This window comes from Macrotis lagotis, chromosome 5 (assembly GCF_037893015.1).
Source record: "Macrotis lagotis isolate mMagLag1 chromosome 5, bilby.v1.9.chrom.fasta, whole genome shotgun sequence".
Lineage (NCBI taxonomy): Eukaryota > Metazoa > Chordata > Mammalia > Peramelemorphia > Peramelidae > Macrotis > Macrotis lagotis.
The window spans coordinates 192,178,536-192,204,358 of record NC_133662.1 but is presented as its reverse complement, the minus strand read 5'-3'; the positions used below and the strand labels follow the sequence as shown (position 1 = coordinate 192,204,358).

The 25,823-nt window shown below is 37.9% G+C and overlaps 2 protein-coding genes across 14 annotated transcripts in view; one reads left to right on the top strand and one right to left on the bottom strand.

Annotated features, from left to right (window-relative positions):
• Positions 1-754, bottom strand: part of CCDC18 (coiled-coil domain containing 18) — a 120,330-nt gene extending 119,576 nt beyond the window's left edge. For 11 of the 12 annotated variants that reach the window (XM_074188170.1, XM_074188171.1, XM_074188176.1 and 8 more), the window contains exon 1: positions 1-449. This exon is cut by the window's left edge and continues 34 nt beyond it. In XM_074188170.1, the coding sequence (XP_074044271.1) occupies positions 1-385 (385 nt within the window). In that variant the 5' untranslated portion in view covers positions 386-449. Of the gene's footprint in view, positions 450-549 lie in introns of those variants that run through there. The other variant, XM_074188178.1, reaches the window with a different exon arrangement.
• Positions 628-23,288, top strand: TMED5 (transmembrane p24 trafficking protein 5). 2 transcript variants are annotated; one of them, XM_074188186.1, is made up of 5 exons: positions 628-905; positions 17,068-17,165; positions 20,501-20,695; positions 22,072-22,106; positions 22,920-23,077. In XM_074188186.1, exons 1-5 carry the CDS (start codon positions 714-716, stop codon positions 22,991-22,993), a joined length of 594 nt encoding a protein of 197 aa, XP_074044287.1. In that variant the 5' UTR covers positions 628-713; the 3' UTR covers positions 22,994-23,077. The 2 variants fall into 2 exon arrangements, with proteins under 2 accessions (XP_074044287.1, XP_074044286.1); XM_074188185.1 differs by lacking the exon at positions 22,072-22,106 and having other exon boundaries at positions 20,501-20,684; positions 22,923-23,288.
• The last annotated feature ends 2,535 nt before the right edge of the window (positions 23,289-25,823 follow it).

Genomic DNA, 25,823 nt, shown 5'->3' with positions numbered 1-25,823 from the left:
GGGAGGAAGAGGGCGGGAAGGTCTCCTTCAGCCCCCAGCGAAGATCGGCCTCCGGCCCCGAGGTGCGCCCGGAGGCGGCACGGGTGGGGCCTTGGCTTCTCCCCCTTTTCGGGGGAAGGGAGCCAATGCTATCGGGGTCCGGCCACCCCAGGGGGCGGTGGGAGCCCGAGGTCATGACCGCCCTCCCCAGCAGGCCCTCCTGGCCCAGCGCTAGTCGGCCGCCCCGGGGCAGTCCGAGCCGCCGCGCTCCGTCTCCGTCTCCGCCTCGCACGTCGCCTCTGTTTTGTAACAGCCGCGAGAGCCGTTGAAAGCTGCCCACTTCCCGCCTCTGCCGTCCCGCGCAAGCGCAGGAAGGATCCGGGACGGGCCGAAGCGCCCGGGGCATTTCGGGGACTGTAGTCCAGGAGCTACGGCCGAGCGGCGCCCTCCGGCGAGCCTGGAAACTACACTTCCCACAATTCCTCCCGAGCGGGCCCTCCACGGAAGGGGGCGCCCTAAGAGGGCGGGCCGTAGGGGCGTACCTCGGCGAGCGTCCTCGCGCTTACTCACCGCGCGGCTTGGGCCGGAGGCGGCCCCGAGAGCCGGGGCGCCGGGCCCGCGGTCACTTCCTGCCCGCCCCCATGAGCGGTGGGAGGAGCCGCTAGGCCCGGGAGCGGCGGCGTGGAGAGGCGCCTCATCGGGCCGGAAGGCCGCGAGTGGGGCCCGGCGGCGAGATGGACGAGCGCGGGGCCTGGCTCCCCCTGGCGCTGCTCCTGGCCGCGGGCCCCCTGGCGCTGCTGCCCGCCGCGGCCTCGGCCTTCTCGCCTTCGCTGGACAGCGACTTCACCATCACCCTCCCGGCCGGGCACAAGGAGTGCTTCTATCAGCCCATGCCCCTCCGGGCCACGCTGGAGATCGAGTACCAGGTGAGCGGCCGGGGCTGTCGTCACTGTCGGGGTCAGGGTTCCGGGGGGCCCCCGCCCCCCGGGCTTGAGACCGCGGCGGGGCCGGGAGCCTCTCAGAAACTACGGGTTCTTAAAGGGATTTCCAGATTCGCCCGAATGTCAAATCTTTATTCCCTTCCCAGCGTCGAAATGACTTAACTTGGGTGGAAGCCTGCCTCTGACCTTCCCCCGTGGCAGGGACAGATCGGAAGGAAATAATATCACCATTGAGCTTTTGGGGCCGCGGTTGGAAATGGGTGTTTTTCACTTCAGGCTTCAAGCAAACTGCCTTAAAATACTTGCTGGTAGAATTCAAGTATAATTGAAATGCGTGCTACTTCTAAGCTTCCTAAGTTTGTAAAAGCACAACCCCCCCTTTTTTCCCCCAAGGTAACTTTTTAATGTAATTTCCCACATAAATTGTAAATGGAATTCCCAAAATGAGCCACGTGTAAATCTGCTTCAACAAAAAATTTACAAATATTATTTGGATTATGTGTTTTCCAATTACATACAGTAGTAATATGCACCCATCATTTTTTTTTTTTGCAAGACTCTGAATTCTTAAAGGCTGTCTGATAGTCTCTACAATGTTTCCATACCATATATTGATGTGAATTGAATGTGTTATAAGAGTAAACATAAACCTCCCCGAAGAAGATGAGAAACCTCACGAATAGAGAGGGGAAAAAAAAACTACTTCATTCTGTGTTCACAGGCCCTTTTTTTTCCCTAATTAAATATACTAGAAGAAAAGAGCAAAGAATAAGAATGTGTTTTGTCTAAATTTAGAACAGGTTCAAAGAAACCTCAAGAATAGAGAGAGGAAAAAAATTATACTTCATTGTTCACAGCCCCCCTTTTTTTCCCCTAATTAAATATACTAGAAGAAAAGAGCAAAGAATAAGAATGTGTTTTGTCTACATTTAGAATAGGTTCAAAGAAACCTCAAGAATAGAGAGGGGAAAAAAAACTACTTCATTCTGTGTTCACAGGCCCCTTTTTTTTTTCCTAATTAAATATACTAGAAGAAAAGAGCAAAGAATAAGAATGTGTTTTGTCTACATTTAGAACAGGTTCAAAGAAACCTCAAGAATAGAGAGAGGAAAAAAAATTATACTTCAGTGTTCACAGCCCCCTTTTTTTTTTTCCTAATTAAATATATTAGAAGAAATGATTAAGCAGAAAAAGAGCAAAGACTAAGAACATGTTTTGTCTACATTTAGAACAGGTTCAGAAATTTTCGGTTGCCTATTTTCTCACTGCAAAAGAGGCAATACCCAATTGAGCTTATTAAAGGAATTATAAATTAACTATTAATTTCTCTTTCTAGAGGCTAATTGTTCCTTTTAATCAACAAACATAATTAGGCTACTATACTATAAAGGAAACCACTTTGCTGGGTCCTGGAGATAAAAAAAATCTGGAACAAAATAGTTACCTCAAAAAACTTATATTCTACTTTAAAAGATTTATTATACTACCTTGGCAGACCAAAAGATAATGAGAAGGGGGCAAAGAGGACCATGGGAGAGAGAGAGAAACTAATTTATTGAGGGCTTCACAGATCAGAGGGCTCTCCTGAGGCTTGAAAAAGATTCTGATGGGTGGGGATGAGTTATCCCAGTCCTGGAGAAGGTTTTTGCAAATACACAGAGGCTAGTTGTAAACAACATGAATGTCTAGGACACTGGTTTAACTGGGTCTAGTATGACATATGGTTGGAGAGGCCATCAGGACCCTGATTATGTGAGGACTTAAGTGTCAGAAAAGGAATTTCTATTTTAATCCTTAGGTGACATCGTCAGATCTTTGCCTTAAGATTATTTTGGCAGCTTATGGAAAATGGAACAGAGAAGAGAATGGAAGCAGAGAGATCATGGCTATGCCCAAGGGAGAAGTAGTGAAGGCCTGAATATTTCATATGGTAGCCAATGAATGGAGAGAAATAGAGGAATGGAATACATGTTTTAGAATAAAAACCAAAAGTCTAGTCATCTGAGTGGATATGAGGTCTGAGAAAGAGGGGATGAGCTTGGATAACCAGGAAGGGTGAGGTGCTTCCACTGTGCAAATAGGGAAGTTTGAGGGAGGGGAGGGGGGATCAAAAGGGGAAGAAGAGCTCTTTTCTAGACAGGCTGAGTTTCAGGTGCATTGAGACTTGAAAATGCATTTGGTTTTTTTTGTGTGTGTGTGTGTGTGTGTGAAAATGCAGCAAGAGAGAGAAAGAGATGAATCATCCGTAGAGAAAGCGTGCATTGAACTCAGAGCAGATTTCAGAAAAGTATGTTGAAAAAGAAGAAAAAAGGGCCCAGCAGCTTCACTAAGAGAAAGAAGGAAACAAGAATTTCTTAAATTACTATTATGTCAGGAAGCAGGCCAAGTGTTTGACATTTATTATCCCAAATGATCCTTCTCACAACTTTGGGGAGGTGAGTACTCTTAATATACCCATTTTACAGTTGTGGAAACTGTGACAGACAAGGTTAAGTGACTTGCCCAAAGTCATACAACCAGTAAGTGTCTGAAGCTAGATTTTAACTCCAGACCCAGCACTCTCTCTTTCCACTGTGCCCCCCAAGGAGGTAGGAAGTAGGAAACAATGGAAAGTGAGGAATGGTAAAACTGGAAAAGACTGAGGAAAGTACAGTGTCACTGCAGCCAGAGAAGGAACGGCCAGGAAGTCTCAACAGAGTTTGAAGGGTGTGACAGCAAAGAAGTCAAAAGAAAGGCCATTGTGTTTAGCAGTTAGAGCTTAAGACAGAATAAGGTCTGACATCATATTGAGTGATGGAGTAGGAAGAGTGAAGGTGTTTATTTTGAGGCATTTGATAGTAAAAAGGAAGAGAGAAAAGAAAATAGCTTGAGATGCATGATCAATAATAGTAAAGACTTTTTTAAGACCTAAGATTGTTTTCAGGAAGTAAAAGAGGGTCAAATTAATTGGGAGATTGAATATGAGAAGTGAAAGAAAATGATCAGTAGGACAGGTTAAAGAGATGTGATCGAAGGCAAAATAGAGGTATTTGCCTTTACAAGAAGAAACTTCCTCATTGGCAGGAGAGATTCGGGTGGGAGTGGGCAGTTAGGTGGCTCAGTGAATAGAGCACTGACCCAGGAGTCAGGAGTACCTGAGTTCAAATCCAGTCTCAGACATTTAATAACTATCTAGCTCTGTGACCTTGGGCAAGTCACCTAATTCCATTGCCTTACAAAAACAAAAATAAGTAGGAGAGGCTGGGTGAATAGGTAAAGGAATTTTGAGATGTAGAGTAGAGGATATTTAGGAGTGCTTTATTTTTGATGATCTATATTTTCCCCAATGAAGTAGAAAGCAAAGACATTTATTGGAAAGAAGTGATATATGGAGTGGCATTGGGACTTTCAGGTGAAAAGAGAAGGTTTAGATCAGCCCTGAGAAGCCTTGACTGTATAGTAGTGAGAGTCTATTTGAGCTAGGTAAATGCGGATTAGTAGTGAAAGTCGATGACAGAGTGATGTGACTTTCTCCACCTATATTTACCAACTTAGAAAAAGTCAGATGGGATGAACAGACTTATGAACTGATAGGGAATCAATGGTGGAGTTCAGTGTACACAGTGGTGCCAAATAAGGTGGTAAAAAGAGGAACATGAAGCCAGAGCAGGGATGATGGGTTAAGTGTGGAGATAGTAAGGGTATATTTATTCATCCCTGAGATGCAGAAGACGACCTCTGAAGCTCCTTCCAATTCTGAGATTCTGTGACTAGGTAGAGAACATTAGAGGTTAGAGAAAAAAGAATAGGTGTCAGGAATGAGACACAGGACAAGAGAGAGACTGAGAGGATAGTATACAAGGAAGATAATTTTATAGTTAAAAATCATGGGGGCGGCTAGGTGGTGTAGTGGATAAAGCACCGACCCTGGAGTCAGGAGTACCTGGGTTCAAATCCAGCCTCAGACACTTAGTAATTACCTAGCTGTGTGGCCTTGCGCAAGCCACTTAACCCTGTTTGCTTTGCAAAAACCTAAAAAAAAAAATCATGGAAATGCTATTGTTAAGTCTGATATAGCTTTTGATAGCTAAGATATTACTAATCCTTTGAGTAGCTAGGGTAGCTACTAAAAGTGTAGGCCTTGGGAATTGAGTTCATGAACCTAATTGGGGTATCCAGGGAGATCATTAGGAGGATCATGGTTTTGAGTATGAGAGCAGAGATTGGGATGGAGAGGATCTGTGACAGAGGTGGAGAGAGTCTACCATAGAGACTGGAAGATCTTAGCAACTAGGGTCTCTATTGGGTGATACAGATGGGATGGATTGGGGAGGATGGACAATAGAGGAAGAGAGTCTACTGAGTGCAGGGGGCAGAGGGTGAGGATCCAGACATGCTGGACTTGGTAGTGCCAACTCCTTATCCTGGACTGCTGTGTCAGGGAACATGAGAAAGGAATTCGAGTAGTTTCCGAAAGATAATAACAAAGAAAAATTTACATTGGCCCCTCTTAAAATATCCTATGTATTGCTTGCTTTGATTTAGACTTACTATTACTTTTCTTGAGGAGAATCTTTTTTTGCTTTGACCTCCAATCAAAGACCTAAAGGACTAGAAGAGAATTTATCATAGAAATTGCCAGATTTATTGTGTTGTATTATCAGTGTTAAACCAAAATTCTCATAAATTACTTGGGGGAAAATGTCCATTTTATTAAATTTGCAGTATTAAAATAAGCATGCTAGATTTTTCTATTTCCATAGGATTGGAATATTCCCAACAAAACCTTCTTAGGGTTAATATCCCTAGTGAAGTCCTCTCAGGGTTAAGAAACATTAAGACAAGAACAAACTATTATTCTTAGACTATTCTTAGAAGAAAGACCTTGCATTCCAAGCTAGGTACATGCCTTCTGATAAAGGTATTTTTTTAATTAGCTAGGACAATAGACTACTCCTAGAAAGTCCTTGCTTTCCAAAAAAGAACTTTTAGACCACCTACTTTATGATGACTATTTTTACTAACTAGGACAGTAGCCTATTCCAAGAAAGACCTTGCACACTCAGACATTATTTCATTTAGATAAGCATAAAAGGTCTTTAAAGTTTTTTTTTATATTCTCAACATCTGGATGATGAGGTAATTTTTATAAAAACATTTTATTGTTCTCTTTGTTACTGTGTGAATTTTTCAAGTATAAATTGTAACTGGAGATTTAGGCCATAAAATCTTGCTTGGTTTGAATCTTGGTTTCAGCTCCTTGATCTTCACTACTTTTGAGAGGCTTGGAGTATGTAAATAAACTTTTTTTCCTTTTTGCTCAGAGGAGTTTCTCGATTTTTTTAAAGTGGATTTTTATCCCAAACACATGTTTTAGTATAAAAAATTAAGATTCTGGGCATTTCTCTTCCCCTTTTGGAGCCTCAGTTTCTTCTGTCAGGCATCTGGTAATAGCCTACCTACCTTAAAGAGCTATGCAGATTAAATGAGACAATGTATGGAAAGTGCTTGGCAAAACTTAAAGCTCTCAATTCTGTAAGCTTATTATTATTATTATTATTATAAGTCTTACTTCATGACTTCAGAGACCTTTGATTTTATCAATAGGGTTCTTCTTTTAACTTAATGCTATAGTAGGAAAAAATAATCACCAGTTCAGCAGTGCTCTGGTGATGAGTTTCTCTAGGCTTAGCTAGATTGGGATCTGCCAGACCTTGTATCTTGTCAGTAGAATTTTTAAGACTCTGGCTCATTGAAATAACATACACACTCAATAGGTTATAGAAATCTCTTACCCTAGAGAAAAAAAGGAGAGGAAAGGGAGAGAAGGGGACAGGGGAGGGGAGCAGGGAACAGATGATAGAAGAGAGGGAAGATCGTGGGGAGAGGGTGGTTAGATACAACACACTTCTGAGGGGGGACAGGGTGAAAGGAGAGAGAGGATAGTTTAAATAGGGATGGGGAAAAATAGGATGGAGGGAAATATAGCCAGTTATAGCAATTGTGGGGGAAAAAATATTGAAGCAACTTCTCTGATGGACTTATGATAAAGAATGCTATCCATCCCAGAGACAGAGTAGATGATATCTGAACGCAGATTAAAGTACACTTTTTTCCCTTTTTATTTTATTTTTCTTGAGGTTTCTCTATCTACAACAAGACTTGCAGTAATGTGAAAATAAATAAAATTAAATATTAAAAAAAAATCTGGCTCATTAAACTGATATAGAGTAAAATAAAAAATCAGAACCAAGAAAACCAATCTGCTCAGTGACTACTCAAGTTTAAATGCTAAGATATCTATAAGAAAGCTGAGTAATTGATTTTTTAATCAGGAATGAACCACACCTTCCTTCCTTGGGAGATTATTGGGTCACAAGGCTGTACCTGTTGTCAGAATGGGCCTTGTGGAGTGGATCGTTTTTTCTTAGTTGTTTCTCCTCATTAAAAGTGGTTGTATAAGTATATGTGTGTATATATACACATATATATCCAAAAATAATTGAGAAATAAAAATTAAAGGTAACAATAAAATTTATTTTTTAAATAAAGAGAAACTAGGATCACTTTTACACTTTCCTGTGATGTTGGAGGAAAGCTTAAGTTGGTCCTATCAGGTCTCCTACCTGTTAAATAGGCAGTATTATGACCCAGAATCAAATACTTTTTTGATTAAAGCAAGACTTTTTCTTCTGTTACAATGATACTTAGGTTTACAAAACCTAGTCAAATTCTTATTTTCTCTTAGTTTCACCCTGTCTCTGTTTCCCTTTTACCCCACTCCACCTTCACTTACCAAGTGTTAGCCAAAAGTGCTCTTTTTCAAAATAGTGCAACTGTTTGAACTTTTACCCAACATGATGGGACTAGTTATATGAGTATGCTTGTTTTATTGAGTAAGTCAGTGTAGTAAACCATAGTTTGTTATGGGAGGAACTGTTGCTTTAAATTTATTTCAATAGTTTTCAGTTCCCTTTGTACACATTTCTGAATGTTGAAGGAAACTTTGTGGATTCCTTAGAACTCTTGATAAGAGCTTTGAGGCTGGGTAAATCAGTTTTCTATAGCATCTCAACAGATTTTTAAAGAGATTTTCAAATTTAAGCTATAAGGAACCCATTTTAGACAGGAAAGGGCACAGGCAGATAAGAGCAAAAGAGTTAGAACATATTTTAGAGCATTCTCTACATTGCAGGGATAGAATCTCAAATCTTTCTGACTTTAAAACAACCAAAATCCTTCCAAAGTCATCCTGCTCTTGTGTTGGTAACAGTCTGAACCTCACAATAATTTATAGAGTAAGATAGATCATTCCAATGATTGCCTCTGTTTTAGATTGTTGCTTTAGACTCGATGCCATTTCTGATACACTTCCTATTTTCCTTTTCAAAGGCAAGAGTTCTCTGAATTGTTGAGTATAATTTTCACCTCTTAGATTTATTTATATTTAAATAAAAATTCTTTTTAATGTCAGGTACATAGCACTGTGCTACTATGAAGGATATAAATTTTATAACTATAGAATTTCGAAGTTTGAAGAAACTTAAGAAGTCATTTAATTCAGTCTATAATCATATGTGGATATGTCTTCAGCATCACTAAATGACCAAGCCAGTAGAACTCACACATCACAAAGCCAGTAGAACTCACACATCACAAAGCAGCCCATTCTGTTTTGACAGCTGTAAATGTTTAGGAACTTTCTACTTTACATTGAGCCCAAATCTGCCCCCTGCAGCCTGAATTCATTTCAATAAAGCATTGATTGGTGATTCTTCTCTGCACCCTGGCACTGGAGTAGGTACTGGGACTAAGAAAGAAAAAAATTGTCCTTCAAGAAACTTCTATTCTGATGCAAATAGATAAGCAATGTAAGTTGAGGCAGGAAAGAACATTAACTTGGAGGATCAGGGATTGAAAAGTACTGAGCCTTGAAAAAAAATAGGGATCCCGAGAGGCCAAGATGAGGAGGGGGAGAGGAGAATTTTTTGTGACTTCAGAGAGGCAATGACAAGTTCAGTAGTCCAACTTGACTGAAAAGTAAAGTGAATAAATAATATGAGTGCATTGTGAAATGAGTCTGGAAAGATAGGTTGGCCAAATTATGGAAGGTCTCCAGATCTGAGCCAAGAACTGAGTTCTATCCAAGAGCTGCATTTCTTCACTTTTTTCTGTGTGTTGTGGACCCTTTTGGCAGACTGGTGAAGCCTAGGGACCTTTCTCAGATTAAATGTAATTTTAAAAAAATTATAATTGAAGGTAATGGTACATTTCAGTTCAGAGATTAATGAAAATAAGTATGGTGATTATTTTTTCCCCATATAAGTTTACAGATGCCCTGAAATCTCGCCATCCATATTGTTTCGAGCTAACCCATCTTCTAGAGCTTATAGGAAAGTATCTTTTAATTTGTTTTTTATCTAGGAACTAAGTGATGTAAACACAATTTATATAGTGGATGACTTACAGAAAAGGGGGTACCTGAAAGCAGAACAGTTAGGAGGCTGGGAAGGGGAAAGGGCTTTAATCACAATGAAGGTCCGTATGAATGAAAAACATATGAAAACTATGTTATGGAGGTATGCTTGGTAACTGATGGGATGATTATATGAGGGATGAGGAATAGGGAAGTCTCAAGGATGACTCCAAGCTTATAAACTGGCTGAGTGAGAGAATGGTGATAGCCACATAAGAAATGGGGAAATTTTCAAAAGCTAATGTTGCTGATTAATATGGAAATATATTTTACGTGATTGAACAAAAATAACAAATTGCTTACTGTTTGGGAATAAAAGCCCAATCTTAAAAGTGAATATTGCAAAATTATAAAAAAAAGAATTATGACTCTAAAGGTAGGAGAAGATACTCCAAACTCACCCTCTGCAAAGAGAAGTTTACAAATGTACATTGCACATATTTTCAATTTTTTTAATTGATTATGCTAGGGTTTCCCCCCCTTTTTTGTCTTCAGAAATATTAATTGTTAAATGTGATGACTGTTTAGGAGGGGAAAAGGATAGAGATTGGAGGAAAATATGGTGATATAAAAATCAATAAAAATATTAAGATTTTAAAATAGGAATATTTCAGGAGGAATAGATTTGAGTGTTAGAAGCTAAGTTCTGTTTTGAATATCTTGAATTTGAGTTGTTCAGCTGATAATGGGGGACTGGAGTTCAGTGGAAAAAATGAGGGTGTCAGGGCAGCTGGGTGGCTGACTCCAGACCTGAAGTCAGGCGAACCTGAGTTCAAATGTGGACTCAGACACTTAGTAACCTAGCTATGTGACCTTGGGCAAGTCACTTAACCCCATTGCCTTTCCAAAAAAAAAAAAGAAAAATGAGGGTGACATAGAAAAATTTGGGGGTCCTCTGCATAGAGATAATATTTAAATCCCTGAGCACTTAAAAGATCAATAAAGGAAAGAGTAGAGAGAGAGAAATGAGAGCCCAGGACGTTTTCTTTAGGGAAAACGAATGCTTAGGATATAAGACATAGATGACATACTTCATGAACACAGGATGATTTCTAATGCTGACCACTTAAGTCTTTCTTAACCCTCCCCCCCAAACTTCCAAAGTTTCCCCGTTCCTTAGCCAAGCATCTTTGGTCCTTGGTTAGCTCCTTAAATGACTTGGACTCCAGGCTCTTTGCCATCCCAATCACCTGAAATGGGCCAGCCCTGGCAGAACACAGCAGAGTGAGCTCATCCTTGTTATGGACTCTCTGGGCCTTTTAAAACACAACCCAAGATCAGATTCAGTCTTTTCACTTTTAGTGTCACGCTCCTGATATTTACTGAGATTCCCATCCATTAAAACCTCCAGGTCTTTCTCACATGAACTGTTGTCTAACCATATCTGTCACCTCTTACTTAGGGGGAAAAAAATTAACTCAACTATAGCATTTTATGTTTATCCCTATTAAATTTCATTTTAATTGGTTTGACCCATCTTTCTAGCCTGTCAGAATATTGTGGGCCCTGATTTTGTGTGACATGTTTAACTGTCCCTCCCTGCTTCATGGTATCTGCATCTTTGATAATCTTGTCATGCTTCACTTCTTCCCAACCATGGATTAAAGAACACAGCAGCAGGAGACCAAAGACAGGTCCCTGAGGCCCCCTTTCCCCCGTTTCACATGGAAGAAGAGCTGTTAAAGACAACTTTTTGTATCTAGTCATTCACCTGGTTTTAAATCCATTTAACTGAACAATCACCTTGCCTACATGATTCTATCTGTTCATTGAGAAAGCAAATGGTCAAATGCTTGCCTGAAATATAGGAATGCTATGTTCATAGTTTTGCCCTTTAGGCTTTGTTGATGTTAGAATCAGTCTCAGGACTTACATTCTATTGTTAGTTTTTTTGTTATGAATTTAAGTATCATCAAACAACATTTCAACATATAAAAAATTAGAAAAGGAGATTGTATATGAAACTGAGTGTATTACATTTAACATGGTAGTACAGAACAAGTCCCTTTTGTTCTCTGTATTATTATTATTTTTGTTTGGTTTGTTTTTTGCAAGGCAATGGGGTTAAGTGACTTGCCCAAGGTCACACAGCTAGTCTGGATTTGAACTCAGGTACTCCTGACTCCAGGGCCGGTGCTCTATCCACTGTGCCTCCTAACCACCCTGTTCTCTTAATTATTAAAGTTTCCTGTGTGTATTACTCAGTATTAAACTATTCTCTCTTACCTAAAAGTAATTGAATAGAGTCCCTTATAACAATTGAAAATAGTCGATTAAGGGGCAGCTAGGTGGCAAAGTGAATAGAGCACCAGCCTTAAAGTCAGGTGTACCTGAGTTCAAATTTGACCTCAGACATTTAATAATTACCTAGCTGTGTGACCTTGGCCAAGTCACTTAACCCCATTGCCTTGCCCAAAAAAAAGTCAATTAAAACTGACATATTGACTATATTTCAAAACATATGTCTCATTTTGTCCCTCCAGTCCTGCACTTCTGTGCAAAAAGAGGTGTCAAAATCTTCAGTCTTTTGAAGTTATGCTTATGAGATTATTGTGTTTATCAAGGTTCTGAAGTTTTGCCAGTGTTGTTTTTCTATACATTATTGGGGTCATTATATAAATTTTTCTCTAGGTTTTGTTCACTTCTTGCTGTATCACTTCATAGAACTCTTGTTTCTCTGAATCCATCCCTTTATTTTTTATTGTAGTACAACATTTAGAGATCCACATACCACAATTTGTTTAGCCATTCTCCATTTGATAGCTACTCAGTTGTAGCAGAGATAGTGGCAGTATCACTTGGTAGTATCACCACAGGCTGGTGACAGTTTTAGCTGTCTTTAAAACAAAAAACAAAAGAAAATAAAACCCTTTTCAATGAATAATTCCAAATTGCTTTCCAGAATGGGTTGGACCAATTCAAAGTTCTACCAGCAGTGCATCAATGAGTCTGTCCTCATCACAGTCCTTCTTACAGGTGACATTTTCCTCTTTTGTCATCTTTGCCAGCCTGATGAATGAGGAATTTTACATTTCTTTGTTAGTAATTTGGAGCTATTTTTTTTTCAAATAACTTTTAATAACATGCCTTTCTTCTTTTGAAAACTGCCTGCTCATATCCTTGCTCACTTATCTATTAGGGAATAACTATTCTTATACATTTGTTATCAAATTCCTATATGTCTAGGCTATTCAACCATTATCAGAAATTTGCTTCAAAGACATCTTTCCCTTTGGCTTTCCCTTCTGATTTAACTATATTGATTTTGCTTGTACCAAATTAAATCTACAAACATTTTTGCACAAACAAAACCAATGCAGTCCAAGATTAGAATTAGGCAGAAAATGACTAGGGAGAGGAGAAGATGGAGAGGAAGGGATAAAAGTAGAAATTTACAGCAAGTTTCTCTGATAAAGGGTCTCATTTCTCAAAATATATAGAGTTGAGTCATTTATAAGAATACAAGTCATTCTCCAAATGATAAATGGTCAAAGGATATGAAGAGGCAATTTTTAGATGAAGAAATCAAGGCTATCTATAGTCATATGAAAAAAATTTCTGAATCACTATTGATTAGAAAAATACAAATTAAAACAGCTCTGAAGTACCACCTCTCACCTATCAGATTGACTAATATGACAGAAAAGGAAAATAATAAATGTGGAGGGAATGTGGGAAAACTGGGACCTAATACACTGTTGGTGGAGTTGTGAACTGACCTAACTGTTCTGGAGAGCAATTTGTAACTCTGTCCAAAGGACTGTAAAACTATATTTCCCCTTTGATCCAGCAATTAGAGAGAGAGAGATTTTTAAAAAAATTTTATTTAAGGCGGTGGGGTTAAGTGACTTGCCCAAGGTCACTGAGCAATTATTGTCTCAGGCCATATTTGAACTCAGATCCTCCTGACTCCAAGGCTAGTGCTCTATCCACCATGCCACTTAGCTAGCTGGCCCCAAGATTTTTTTTTTTAAAGAAAAAGGTGTACTATATGTCCAAAAATAAATATAGCAGTTCTTTTTGTGGTGGCAAAAAATTGGAAATTGAGAGATTACACATCATTTGAGGAATGGTTAAACAAGTTGGGTCATGTGATTGTAATGGAATATTATTGTGCTATAAGAAATGATGAGCAAGATGAACTTCTGGAAATACTTACATGAACTGACACAAAGGGAGTAAACAGAACCAGACCATTCTACACAGTAACAACAATATTGTGCAATGATCGACTGTAAATAATTTATTCTCAGAAACACAGTAACCCAAGACAATTCTGGGGTTTTTTGCTCCTAACATGGTTTTAAAAGTTCCTTTTGGTTTTCATTGGCATTTTTACAAGTCTCAGATGATTCTCTGGTTTGGTACTCCTAAAACTGTCTTGAAAGGGAGGACGCATTGGTAAATAGGGAGCTGGAGTAAAATCTGGACTCCACTCCCTTCTCAGACACATACTGACTGTGTGGAGTGAAGTGACTTAACCTCTCAGTCAGTCAATCACCAACCATCTTTTGAGCCCTCAGTAGGCCAGGCATCATGCTTTGGGTTGGAACTACAAGATAGCCATTCCATATCATAAATATAAAATGAATAGATACATATATGTGGAAGACAGTTTGAAAAGGACTCTAGGTCTTTGGGAGAGACATTCCAAGGCATGGAGGACCATCATTTCAAAGGCATAGAGATGGAGATGGAGGGACAAATATAGAGAAACCGATTTGTATCCCTGTGAGTGGGGAGTTGGAAATAAGTTCTGATGGACTTTAAAAACTTAGCAGAGGAATCTCTATTTGAACATAAAGGTAATAGAGGGTTTGATTGAATGGGGAAATTACATGGTCTGATCTGCACATAAAATTATTTTAGTTTATTGTGAAGGAAGGACTGGAGTGGGGACAGGCTTGAGATGGAAGGCCATCTAGGAAGTCTTTGCAATAATCCATGTGAAAGGTGATGAGGGACCAACTAAGGTAGTAGCTTTGTGAGATTAAAAAAGGGTTGGGAAGGATTTTGACAACTGATGTAGGTGATCAAGGATGGAGAATTGAGAATTATGCTCATCTAGCTTGAAAGATCCTATAGGTAGTTGATGATGGAAAGAGAGTCAGGTGCTCTCTCTCTCTCTCTCTCTCTCTCTCTCTCTCTCTCTCTCTCTCTCTCTCTCTCTCTGTAGATATATATAGATATATAGCTATATATCAAGCTAATGTCCCAGCAACTCTAAGATTATAAGTCTTCAAAGTAAAGTCTTTATTTTGTTTGCTTTAGTTAGATATCATGTCCTAAAATCTAAAGTAGACTTCAGACCATTACTAAATATACCAGATAGTCTTTTCTTTTAGTTTTTATTTCATCTTCATTGAACAGTTCTTCCTTGATCAGAATCAGGCCTTGATTACTAGCTCTGCTAATTATTTCTTCTGCCTTCTGAAATGAAAACCTTTTTAGTAAGGCAAGGCAAGAATTTAAGTTACTCGGGGGGGGGGGGGATTCCTCATATTTCCAGGGCTACATCTCTGTTGAGTACCAAAACATGGGCCAGAAGATAATGAGGTATAAAATAAGGGGAAATGTGTTAATTTATAGAACAGAAGGTCTAGAGAGTACAGTAGAACAGCAAAGCAGATCTGGAATGGGATGCTGGAGGAATATGACTGAGGTGGTTGAGGATAAGATTAAGAGAATGTGCAATGTGCAGTAGGGTGCAGGGAGGGAGTTAATTTATCCTTAGGTAGCCAAGGATATAGAAGGTATAGAAGATTGTTTGTTAACTTAGAGAATATAGAAGACTAGACACCAAAAGATTGAATTCAAAGAAAATAGTTTAAAAAGAGTCCATAACTCATCTCAATCATCAGCCAGTCTAATCTGTTCTCTCCTTCCATTTTTAGTTTAAAGCCTTCCCAATCCAATCTTCTCTCTATACAAATATATTCTTCCCAATCTTCATTGGATACCCTCCAACCTTAACTAAGATCTCATTTCTTCTGGTATCCAGAAATATTTCTGGTCTAAGAAAAAAACATTCCATATTCCAGTGCCATCTTCTTAGGCATCTGTTAACATTCTATATCATCCTTTCTCATCTAAAGTTCCAAGTTTCATTTGGAAAGTATGATGAAAACACTACCTAAGCTTCAGTTTAATTCTTGAGATTTTATAGTTCATGGATATTATTCGCAGGCTTGCCCTGCCATTATCATTCATGCCAACATGAATCACCAGAAATACATACCAATAAATAAGTTTTGTTTATTCTTAGGTGGATTTTTTTTTTTATCATAATTGCTATGTCCAAAAGTATCTCAAAAAGACAGGTTAAGAACATTTGGTACTCATTTGAATATTACTTTCAGAGAATTGTTTTCATCCTTGTTTCCTCTTTTATATGCTTCTGGCAGAAACTTGAATTTGTCAGAGCTTTTGGAGAGAGATTACTGGAAGACTTCCTGGCTTTTTGTACCCTTAGAAACCTTCAAGGTTTCAGCTCTTTGCAGTCCCTCTGATAACTCTCTGATGCTCTGCCATCTCTGCCAGAGATGCTTTGGCTTCCAGGAATGACTTTGTAAAGCAGACCGGACCAATTTTCTCAAAGTTTTTGACTATTTCATGCTGTTTTAGCCAGAGGAGAGTGATTAGTAGGAAGTAAGAACCTGTTTGTGCTTTGGACAGATTTGATATCCTAAATACCAATGGTCCTAGATTTCACATTACAATTCTATATTTCTGAATCAACCAACAACAGAGATGACTGCCAGAACATTCCAAAATCCTTTTACCACTTTCCATTTGAAAGGAAACCTGAAGGAATTGAGACTTCATTCCTATGTGTGTGTGTGTGTGTTCTCTCCACTACAAATCCTTCCTGCAAAGGACCACGAAAACCACTGTTTTCTCTCTTATAAGTATGAAAGAAAATTATATGAGTTAGGCTTATACATCTGTATATAGCAGAAAAAAAAGATGAAACAAAATTGAAATTGGACTGACTCTGTCCATGGGAAGAAAAGATTTGTTCCCTCTCACAGAAACCCAGGTGCACTTGCCATATGTGACATCTGGTTATAAGTATAAATCAGGAACACTCATCAATCTTTCAGTTGTTTGGTGGGGGCGGAGGGTAATTGCATTTTTCACATTAAAAAAAAGAACTCAAATAAATGGTATTCAGAAAAGCTGTTTAGCCTAGAAAGACTTGAAGGAATTAATGTTGAATGAAATTAACAGAAAAACATTATTCACATGAACTAACAGCAACATTGGGTGATGATCAACTATGAGGGACTTGCTCATCTCAACTATATACATTAGAATCATGTTTATTTAATTTCTCCAACCTGCTCCTCATTATGTCACTGTTTAAAACTTTGGTTTTATTGTTTTTAATCTTTATGTATTCCATACCTGCCATGTCCAATCACTTGCCAAGTCTTATTCATTCTACTGGCATGGTTTCTCTCATATTTGTCCCCTCCTTTCCCACCACCCTGCATGGACTATTGCAGTAAATCCTAACAGGTATTTTTGTATCAATCTTTTCTTGCCTCTCTCCAATTCATTCAATGAACTGGATTAGTTTATATTGTGGAATATTGCCATAATTCACATGATATTCAATGCACTCCATATAAAAAGTACTCTATAAACTTTTTTCAGCATTTTAAATAAGTCTTACACTTCTCTTCACAGGTTTTAGATGGAGCAGGATTAGACATTGATTTCCACCTTACATCTCCAGAAGGTAAAACCCTTGTTTTTGAACAAAGAAAATCAGATGGAGTCCATAGGTAAGTAAGGTGTTTAGGTTTTCAGTTAATTGGGCAAAAGATAATGACAGTGAAGTCTGGTTCAATACAGTTGACAGATTGATTTCATTTTGGCAGATAATAACCTACACATGGTGTGATTTTCACAGGAATGATTTATTCATACAACCAATCAGTGTCTGGTATACATCAAATTATAAACTTGAGACAGAGAAATCAATCTTTACTTTATTATCACACATCATTGGAGACTTTTTTTTTTTAAACAAACAGTCGTATCCAGCTTGACTCCTACCTTATTCAACAGTTAGGCAGCTAGGTGGCAGAAAGACTTGAGTTTGAGTCCTTTCTCAGATACTAGCTGTCTGACCCTGAGCAAGTCATTTATCCTTTCTCAGCTTTAGTTTCCTATAGTTATTTATAAGATGGGGAAATAATTTTTATTTCAATAAAAAGTTTTTTTATGAGGATCAGATGAAATAACATACATCAAGCTCTTTGCAAACTTTGAAATGTTATATAAATGTTAGTTATCAGATAAGATTCCAAATAATTAATGGATGTTGGCTAAAAAAATAAATCCACTGTCTCCTCAAAGAATGATGATATGTCATAAAGCATGTACAAAAGAATACCACAGGTCCTGAGACAATTTCAGAAATTTGCAGAACCATTAGAGCAAGTATATGGTTTCCATTGGTGACTTCATTGAAGGGGACAACACTCATTTGGATTTTTAAAACTTTATGATTACACTTCATTACTCTTGCATAAAGGTAATGACTAGGAAATAGGAAAAGATGAAGATATCAAGTTCATCTTAGAAGATAAGAATGAAATGTTCCTATTGAGCAGAACATCAAGAACCACAGAAGCCTGAAACTGGGAACAATAATCACAAAATACTAGAGTTAAAATATCTTCAACTTCAGCCTGAACCAGAGCTACAAAATGACCTGAAAAGATTATTTAAATAATTGAGAGAGATGTGGGCTGCCAAGCCAATAGCCACAATATGGTGACAATCATAGATAAACGTATTAAATACTGAAGGAAAGATGTGGATTATTTTAGTTATTAGGTAGAAGCAGGACAGTAGGATTTGGCCCTTATTACCTGGCCAAATGAATTCTGAAGGAGTGAAAAATAAAAGGTTTGAGTTGACAAAAATCTGTCTTTACAATAGTGATTTGATTTGTTGATGAAAGTATTTCAGGAGAATGACATTTAAGAGAGATTTGTAATGGGCAAAAGGTTGAGAATGGAGATGAATTTCAAAATTAAGCATCCCAGGCAGATACTTAAAATGTTTCAGGCACCTCAACTTGGGTGTGGGTACCCTAGTATAGATCACTGCCCCCCTGCAGCTGTACCTCTGAACCCTTAATTAGGTGGTCCTTTGACCAGATGTTTTGGGACCTCTGAATTTCTTTCTATATGTATGATCTTTCTGTCCTAGAGCAAGGTGTTATAAGTCCAAGATTTCAGGATTAATTTATCAGAGCTCTTGGAGAGAGCTAATATATAAGCTAACTCTATAAGCTAATATATAAGCTTACCTTCACACAAACAAATACATACTTGTAGAGCTGACCTTTTTGGTTATAAACTAGATCCCTTGTGCTATTTTTCAGTCTATTCAGTTCAGTCCAAATGTAATTAGACTTTGGCATGAATTGTTTTTCCAAAATGGTAATACGTTTACATCAGTAATCTTTTTTGTATCCTGAACCCCTTTGGCAGTCTGGTGAAACCCCTGCTCTATTGAGAATAACAAATGGAACAATTTAAACAATTGAAAGAAAGCTCAATTTAACAAAACTGAAGAGTCATTTTTTTCCCCTCTCTCAGTGCATAGACCCTGGAAATCTGTGCATCCCAGGTTAAGAACCCTACTTTAGACAGAGAGCTTAAATGTAAATAAAAGACAACATGGTTTAAGGGGAAAACCCCTGGATCCTGAGTCAGGATGCTTGATCTAGAACCAGAAGGGACTCAGAGGCCTTCTAGCCAGGCGCCCTCCCAGGTCCTCTGACTCCAGCTTTGCTCCCCCCAGGTTCCCTTTCCTTTAGGTGCCTCAGTACCCAGCTTTTAAGCCCAGGACCTGCTGCCTTGTCACTGTTCACTCAACACTCTCCTGACTGTCTTCAACTTGCAATCCCCAACCTCTTTCAAATTGATCTGCTCCTGCTCCACTGTTTCTCAAGGTTGCTAGAGGGAAAGTTATGCAGTTGAGGTCTAGGCCTTGATCTTAGTTCTGGTCTCACTTTCTTTATTTGCAATATGAGGGGTTAGATTATGGGTAAGCACTAAGGGCCTTTCCAACTCAGCCTAATGGTGTGACCATTTCTATATAACCTATGTAATCTTGTTGTTCAGTCCTCTTCAACTCTTTGCAATCCCATTTGGGATATTCTTGACCAGAAGTACTGGAGTGGGGCCAGCTAGGTGGCCCAGTGGATAGAAGACTGACCCTGGAGTCAGGAGTACCTGAGTTTAAATCCAACCTCAGACACTTAATAATTAATAACCTAGTTGTGTGGCCTTGGGCAAGCTACTTAACCCCATTTGCCTTGCAAAAACCTAAAAAAAAAGTATTGGAGTGGTTTATCATTTCCTTTTCCAGTAAATTGAGAAAAACAATTAAGTAACTTAAGGTCATACAGCTAATTGGTGTTTGAGGCCAGATTTGAACTCAGGAAGAAGAGTTCCTGACTTCATTCCTAGCACTCTATCCACTGTACCACCTAGCTGTTCATATTGGTCTCAAGAGCCTTAAAAATTTCATATGGATATCCAGTAAAGAAGGGATTCTTAATCTGGGATCCATGAACTTTTTTTCCCATTTTGAAAACTATTTCAGAATAATGGTTTTTCTTTTCAAATCCTATATATATATTGGATTGTATTTATTGTATGCATTTAAAATGTGATTTTGAAAAAAGGTTCACAGGCTTCACCAGAGAGGTCCATGACACAAAAGAGACCAAAAAAACTTTAGTGCGCACAGTTTACACCAATTGTCAACTGATGGTTCTGTTTAGTCACTTATTCATATTTAGATTGAACTGAATCGAAATCATTCAAAACAACACAAATAAGGAAAATGATCATCTTTAACAAGCATTGACCAACTTTCTTCAAAATGCAAAGAACAAATGGTAACCAGATTTGGACTATTATTTATTTTAATTTATTTTTCTCATTTTTCAGTAATAAGAAACCTTGAGTTACTTAATTGTTTTTCCAGTAATCATGAATTTATTTATTTACTGTGGTTGATGTAACTTCTTAATAATATAGCATCAATCTAGGACAAGACTCTAATATAACTGGAAATGTGTGTTTTTATGCAGTGTGGAGACAGAAGCTGGGGACTATATGTTCTGCTTTGACAATACATTCAGCACCATTTCCGAGAAGGTGATTTTCTTTGAATTGATCCTAGATAATATGGGTGAACAGGAACAAGAACAAGAAGACTGGAAAAAATATGTGACAGGCACAGATATGTTGGATATGAAACTGGAAGATATTCTGGTAAGCATAATAATAGCAAATTATTTTATAATTTACAATGTTCTTTTCTTAGAATCTTTTGGGTAAGTTGTATGATTATTAGCTCCATCTTACAGATTTTGAAAGTGAAGGAACCTAAAAGGTATAGAACTTACTATAACCACATAGCTATGAAATTTCAGAACTGGGTCTTTAATCCAGGTTCCCCATTTTTAAGTTTAGGATTCTTCTTTTACATAGGGAAACCACTACAAATTTAGCTAATTTCTTAATCCAGAGATATCACTTTAATTTTTCACAACTATATGATGTCCTTTAGCATTAGAATTGTAAGGTGAATTTAAATATCATATATAAACATTTGAGTATTAAAGTTATATTCATTAAGATCAAGCTGGAATACTAAATGATCACAATTACTTTATATATATATTATTTATATATATTTTATACGCGCGTGTGTGTGTGTGTGTGTGTGTGTGTGTGTGTCCAGATCTACAACTATATATGTATATTTTGTGTGTGTCTGTGTATGTAGATGTTTATATATGAGGACAGCTAGATGGCACAGATCTGGAGTCAGGAAGATCTGAGTTCAAATTTGGCTTCAAACACTTATCTGTGTGACCCTGGGCAAGTCAGTTTATCTTGTTTGCCTCAGTTTCCTCATCTGTAAAATGAACTGCAGAAGAAAATGGCAAACCACTCCAGTATCTTTGCCAAGAAAATCCCAAAATGGGGTCATAAAGAGTTGGACACAACTGAAACGACAACATAATAGGTATATGTTGATCCCCCTGCTCACTGCTACATGGGTATTGTTGACCAGATTGATTTCCTCATCCAGATTCTTAAATGCCAATGGCATAATGCTTATTTTCATCATTGAGCTAACTTGGAACTCTCATATTTTACTCTGTAGATTGCAGAAAATGAACCAAATCCCCAAAAAGGCTAAGTTGATTTGCCCAAAGGACAAGTTACTAATACAAATGGGACAAAGATGTCATTATAAATGTAATTTGTTCATGTACTGGTTCATAGTAAATTACAATATTTGATTTGCTTTGATAGGTGGCTGGATTTTTCAGTAATTTTTTTCTTCTCAAATTTGTTCTTTCAGTGAAAACTCAAATACCAAGTAGTTAAATGTCTTGGAGCATTCCTGCATTTTTCTTCATCCATATAACTAAATAAATAGTTATTATTTTCTTGTATCTGAAAAAATGCTGATTTAAATATCATTTGAAGATTCTTTATTTCTTGAGGGAATAAACCCATCTCAGAAAACATTCTCCCCCAGATTCTGACTGGTATAGCATAAATGGTGCATCATTTGGTGATCTCATGGTAAACTTAATAGAACCATTTTACTTTTAGATCTGAATCTAGTTCTAGCTCTGTTGGAAAAAATTTTCAGTAGTATAGACCTGTTGTTGCATAATTATACTCTGCATGATTTTTAAAATTAGTAAACATTTAAAAACTTAAGCATATTTTGCTGGTCTTGTTTCCCTACATATTTCATTTTTCATCTTTATAGTGCTTCATAATTTTTATGCATTATAGGCTTCTTGGTGACTAAATGTTGTGCTACCAAAAATAATTTTCCCAGAATAGTTTTACTTGGAAAACTTGTTTAAATAAGTTCTTGGATAGCCCTAAAAAATGTACAATTTAGAAGATACACATTCTAAAGGCTTTATTTTTAATCCATCCCTTTCAAGAACAAGATATCACTGGGCACCAATGCTGACCAAGCTAAAACTAAGGAAAGCTCCTAAAGAGTTGTGTGTATATAAGAAATAATTTAATTAAATTGCTCTCTCTTTGGTTTGCCACTATTACTATATAATTACTATATATACTATATATACACTATAAGATTTTCTTTATTTCTGAATTAGAAGCAGCTAATTTTATGTTTCCATCTCAAATTTGTTCTATCAGAGCATATATATGTGTGTGTGTATGTGTGTGTGTGTGTGTATATTCTTTTTTCATACATTTTCTGTCAAATAATTATCTGTAAATAAGCTCAAATATAAACTTAAATATCCTAGGGGAGTTTATTATTTAAAACAATCCCTGTGGTGAGCAAATATCTATTAATTTAACTCTGAACCACTTCCCCTATCCATATATCCTGAAAAGTTTACTCTTAAATGTGTATATATGAATGTGAAAATAAAAGAATTTTAAAGCATTTTTTTAACTAATTGAAAGCTAACTCTCCATTGTGAAATTTTTTATTACCAGGAATCCATCAACAGCATCAAGTCCAGGTTAAGCAAAAGTGGCCACATCCAGACTATGCTAAGAGCATTTGAAGCTCGTGATCGAAACATACAAGAAAGCAACTTTGACAGAGTAAATTTTTGGTCAATGGTTAATTTGGGAGTCATGGTGGTAGTTTCAGCCATTCAAGTATATATGTTGAAAAGTCTTTTTGAAGATAAAAGGAAAAATAGAACTTAAAATCCAGATCAATGTAATGATAAAAGAGAAGAAAAAATTATATAGTAAGGATCATTAATTTTCTTTTTCAATTTCCTTTTAAGCAAGCACTATTACTTAATATAAGTTACACATAGTGTCAATATTAAAGAAATGTCTTCCCCTTCATTTGGCAAGTGGTATTATTGGTACTATAAATATTTATTATTAGGTATATACCAGCAATATTTTGCATTTGACAATTAAGATGAGACAATCCCTAAATAAACCACAATGTATTAAACAGTGTTCTTGAAAAATCAACCTGTCCTTGATTGGAAAAATCATTCCAATGCCATGTATAATTTAACCAGTGAATTTGTTACATAAATATATTCCAACAAAATTTCCCTAGTATTCAAACCCTTATTTAGAAATAACTTCCTAAATTTTGTAATTATGGAATATCATTTAAAAATTTGAAAGACCTTAGAGATTTTTGCCCCCCAAATGGTCATTTAGGTTCCACTTGTGACAGGGATACAAATATGTTCTAATAATGTTACATTGCCCTTCAAATTCATTCTTAGAAGCTATCTCTCTGGGCAGCCTATACCATTTCCAGGCAGGTCAAATTATTAGGAAATGTTAGCTTAAAAAGCCAGACAGGATCACTGAATCCCTCTTCTACATGACAGCCATTCAGCTATCTGAATTTGGTCATCATGTCTTGGTGAAATCTTTTCTTCAGGGTGAATATCCCTAGTTCTTTTCATCACCAATCCTCAAAGGAAGTGGTTTGGAGGCTCCCCTGGTTACATTTCAGCTTGCTAGGGACTCTCATAAGCCTCTGCTAGAAGGAGGCTATATTTCCAATGTAATAGAACAAGTTACAAATGGTGAGATTATGACTTCTCTTGTCCTGATATTGTCCTTCTATTGATGCAGACTAATTCGCATTGGGTTTTTGGCAGCAGAGCTGATTTATAGTGAGCTTGTCACTGGCTAAAACACCTGAGGCTTTTTGACATGAAATGCTTTCTAAGCCACATCTCCGCTTTACTAAATTTGAGCAATGACTTTTTGAGCCTTTGTCAAGGAGTTTACATTTATCCATATTAAATTTCATCATGCTGGATTTTGGCCCATCATTTCTGCCCATCAGGATCTTTTGGGATCTTGTATCCAGTATAGTCACAGTCCTTTTTAACTTCCTGTCATCTTCAGAGTTTATGAATATATTGGGTTTTTTTCTCAAACCATTAATAAGGCTATTTAGCAGAACAGGGTCTGCATGAGACAAAAGTGACAACATTTGAGAATTGAGAGAGGTCTCAGCAGCCATCTAGTCCAACTCTTACCCAAAAGGAATCCCTGCTTTCACATCACTGACCAGCGGTCATCTGTCCACCTCACTTGACCTGAAGCCCTCCAAGGAGAGGGAACCAACTGCCTCCCAGGATGTCTCTTCTACTTTGATTCTTTCTGGTTAGGGCGTCTTTCTTACTGTTAATACAAAGCTGCCTTTTTGCAACCACTTCCTGCTTCCAGATTTATCTTCTAGGGCCAAATTGAATTCTTAACTCTTTACTAAATTCTTAAATTTTTTAATCCATGACAGCTTCTCAGATGTTTGTCATGATCCCCCCCCCCACCCCAGTCTTAGAACAAGATGGACTCAAGACCCTTCCTCACCCTGATTGCCTTTCTCTGGACTCTCTCTAACTTAGTGATGTCCTCTTAAACTGTGGCTTCAGGAACCCCACACAGATGAGATCCAACTGGTCAGAGCATAGAGACACACTCATCTCTTTCCTCTCGGTGCAGTCCAAAATCACGTTGGCTTCTTGTAGGCTCCGTGCCTCCCTGCTGACTCCTCTTGAGCTTGTGGTCGACTCTCAAAGCTGTTTTCTGAACCACGCCTCCAGAGAGAAACAGCTACAGGTCCCCGGCTTCCTGTACTGGAGACCTGTGGCCATGTTGACATAGAACCACTAACAACTTCTTGTTCTAGCCTTACAAAGAATCCTTACAGTTGTATTAGTGATGTCTGATTAACCACTTTCCATCTTCTCCATGAAAAGAGTCTGAGAAACTTTGATCAAAAGCTTTGTTAAATTGAAGGGAAACTTTTATCTACAGAAATTCTCTCCTCTACCAGTTATCTATCAGGGCAGCAGATAGAGCACCAGCTCTGGAGTTAGGAGGATGAGTTCATATTCAGATTCAGATATTTGATGTTGTGTGACCTTGGGCAAATCACTTGACCCTGATTGCTTCCCTTCCAGGGAGTCATCTCCCATCATTTTTTGACCCATCCCTGACCACTGGACCCAGATGGTTCTGGAGAAGAAAGTGGGGCTGGTGACTTAGCACAGCACCCCCTCACTCAAATCCAGTTCATGAGCTTATCATGGCATCATCTTCATGATGTCATGGTCTTTTTTGAAAACAAAAGGACAATCAACAATTAAAGAAATGAAGACCTCTTCTTAATGGAGCCATGTTGGCTTTTTAATTTCTACTTCCCTTTCTAGATGGTAACAGACTATTTCTCTCATGATCCATCCTAGAATTTTCCCAGGAATTGAAGTCAGTCTTTTTGACCTGTAGTGTACAGGCTCTGTTTTCTTCACTCTTTTGAGAATCAGAATATTTACCATTTTTGACATCTTTGAAACTTCTCACATTTTCCATAATATTTCAAATATTGAAAGACCTTCT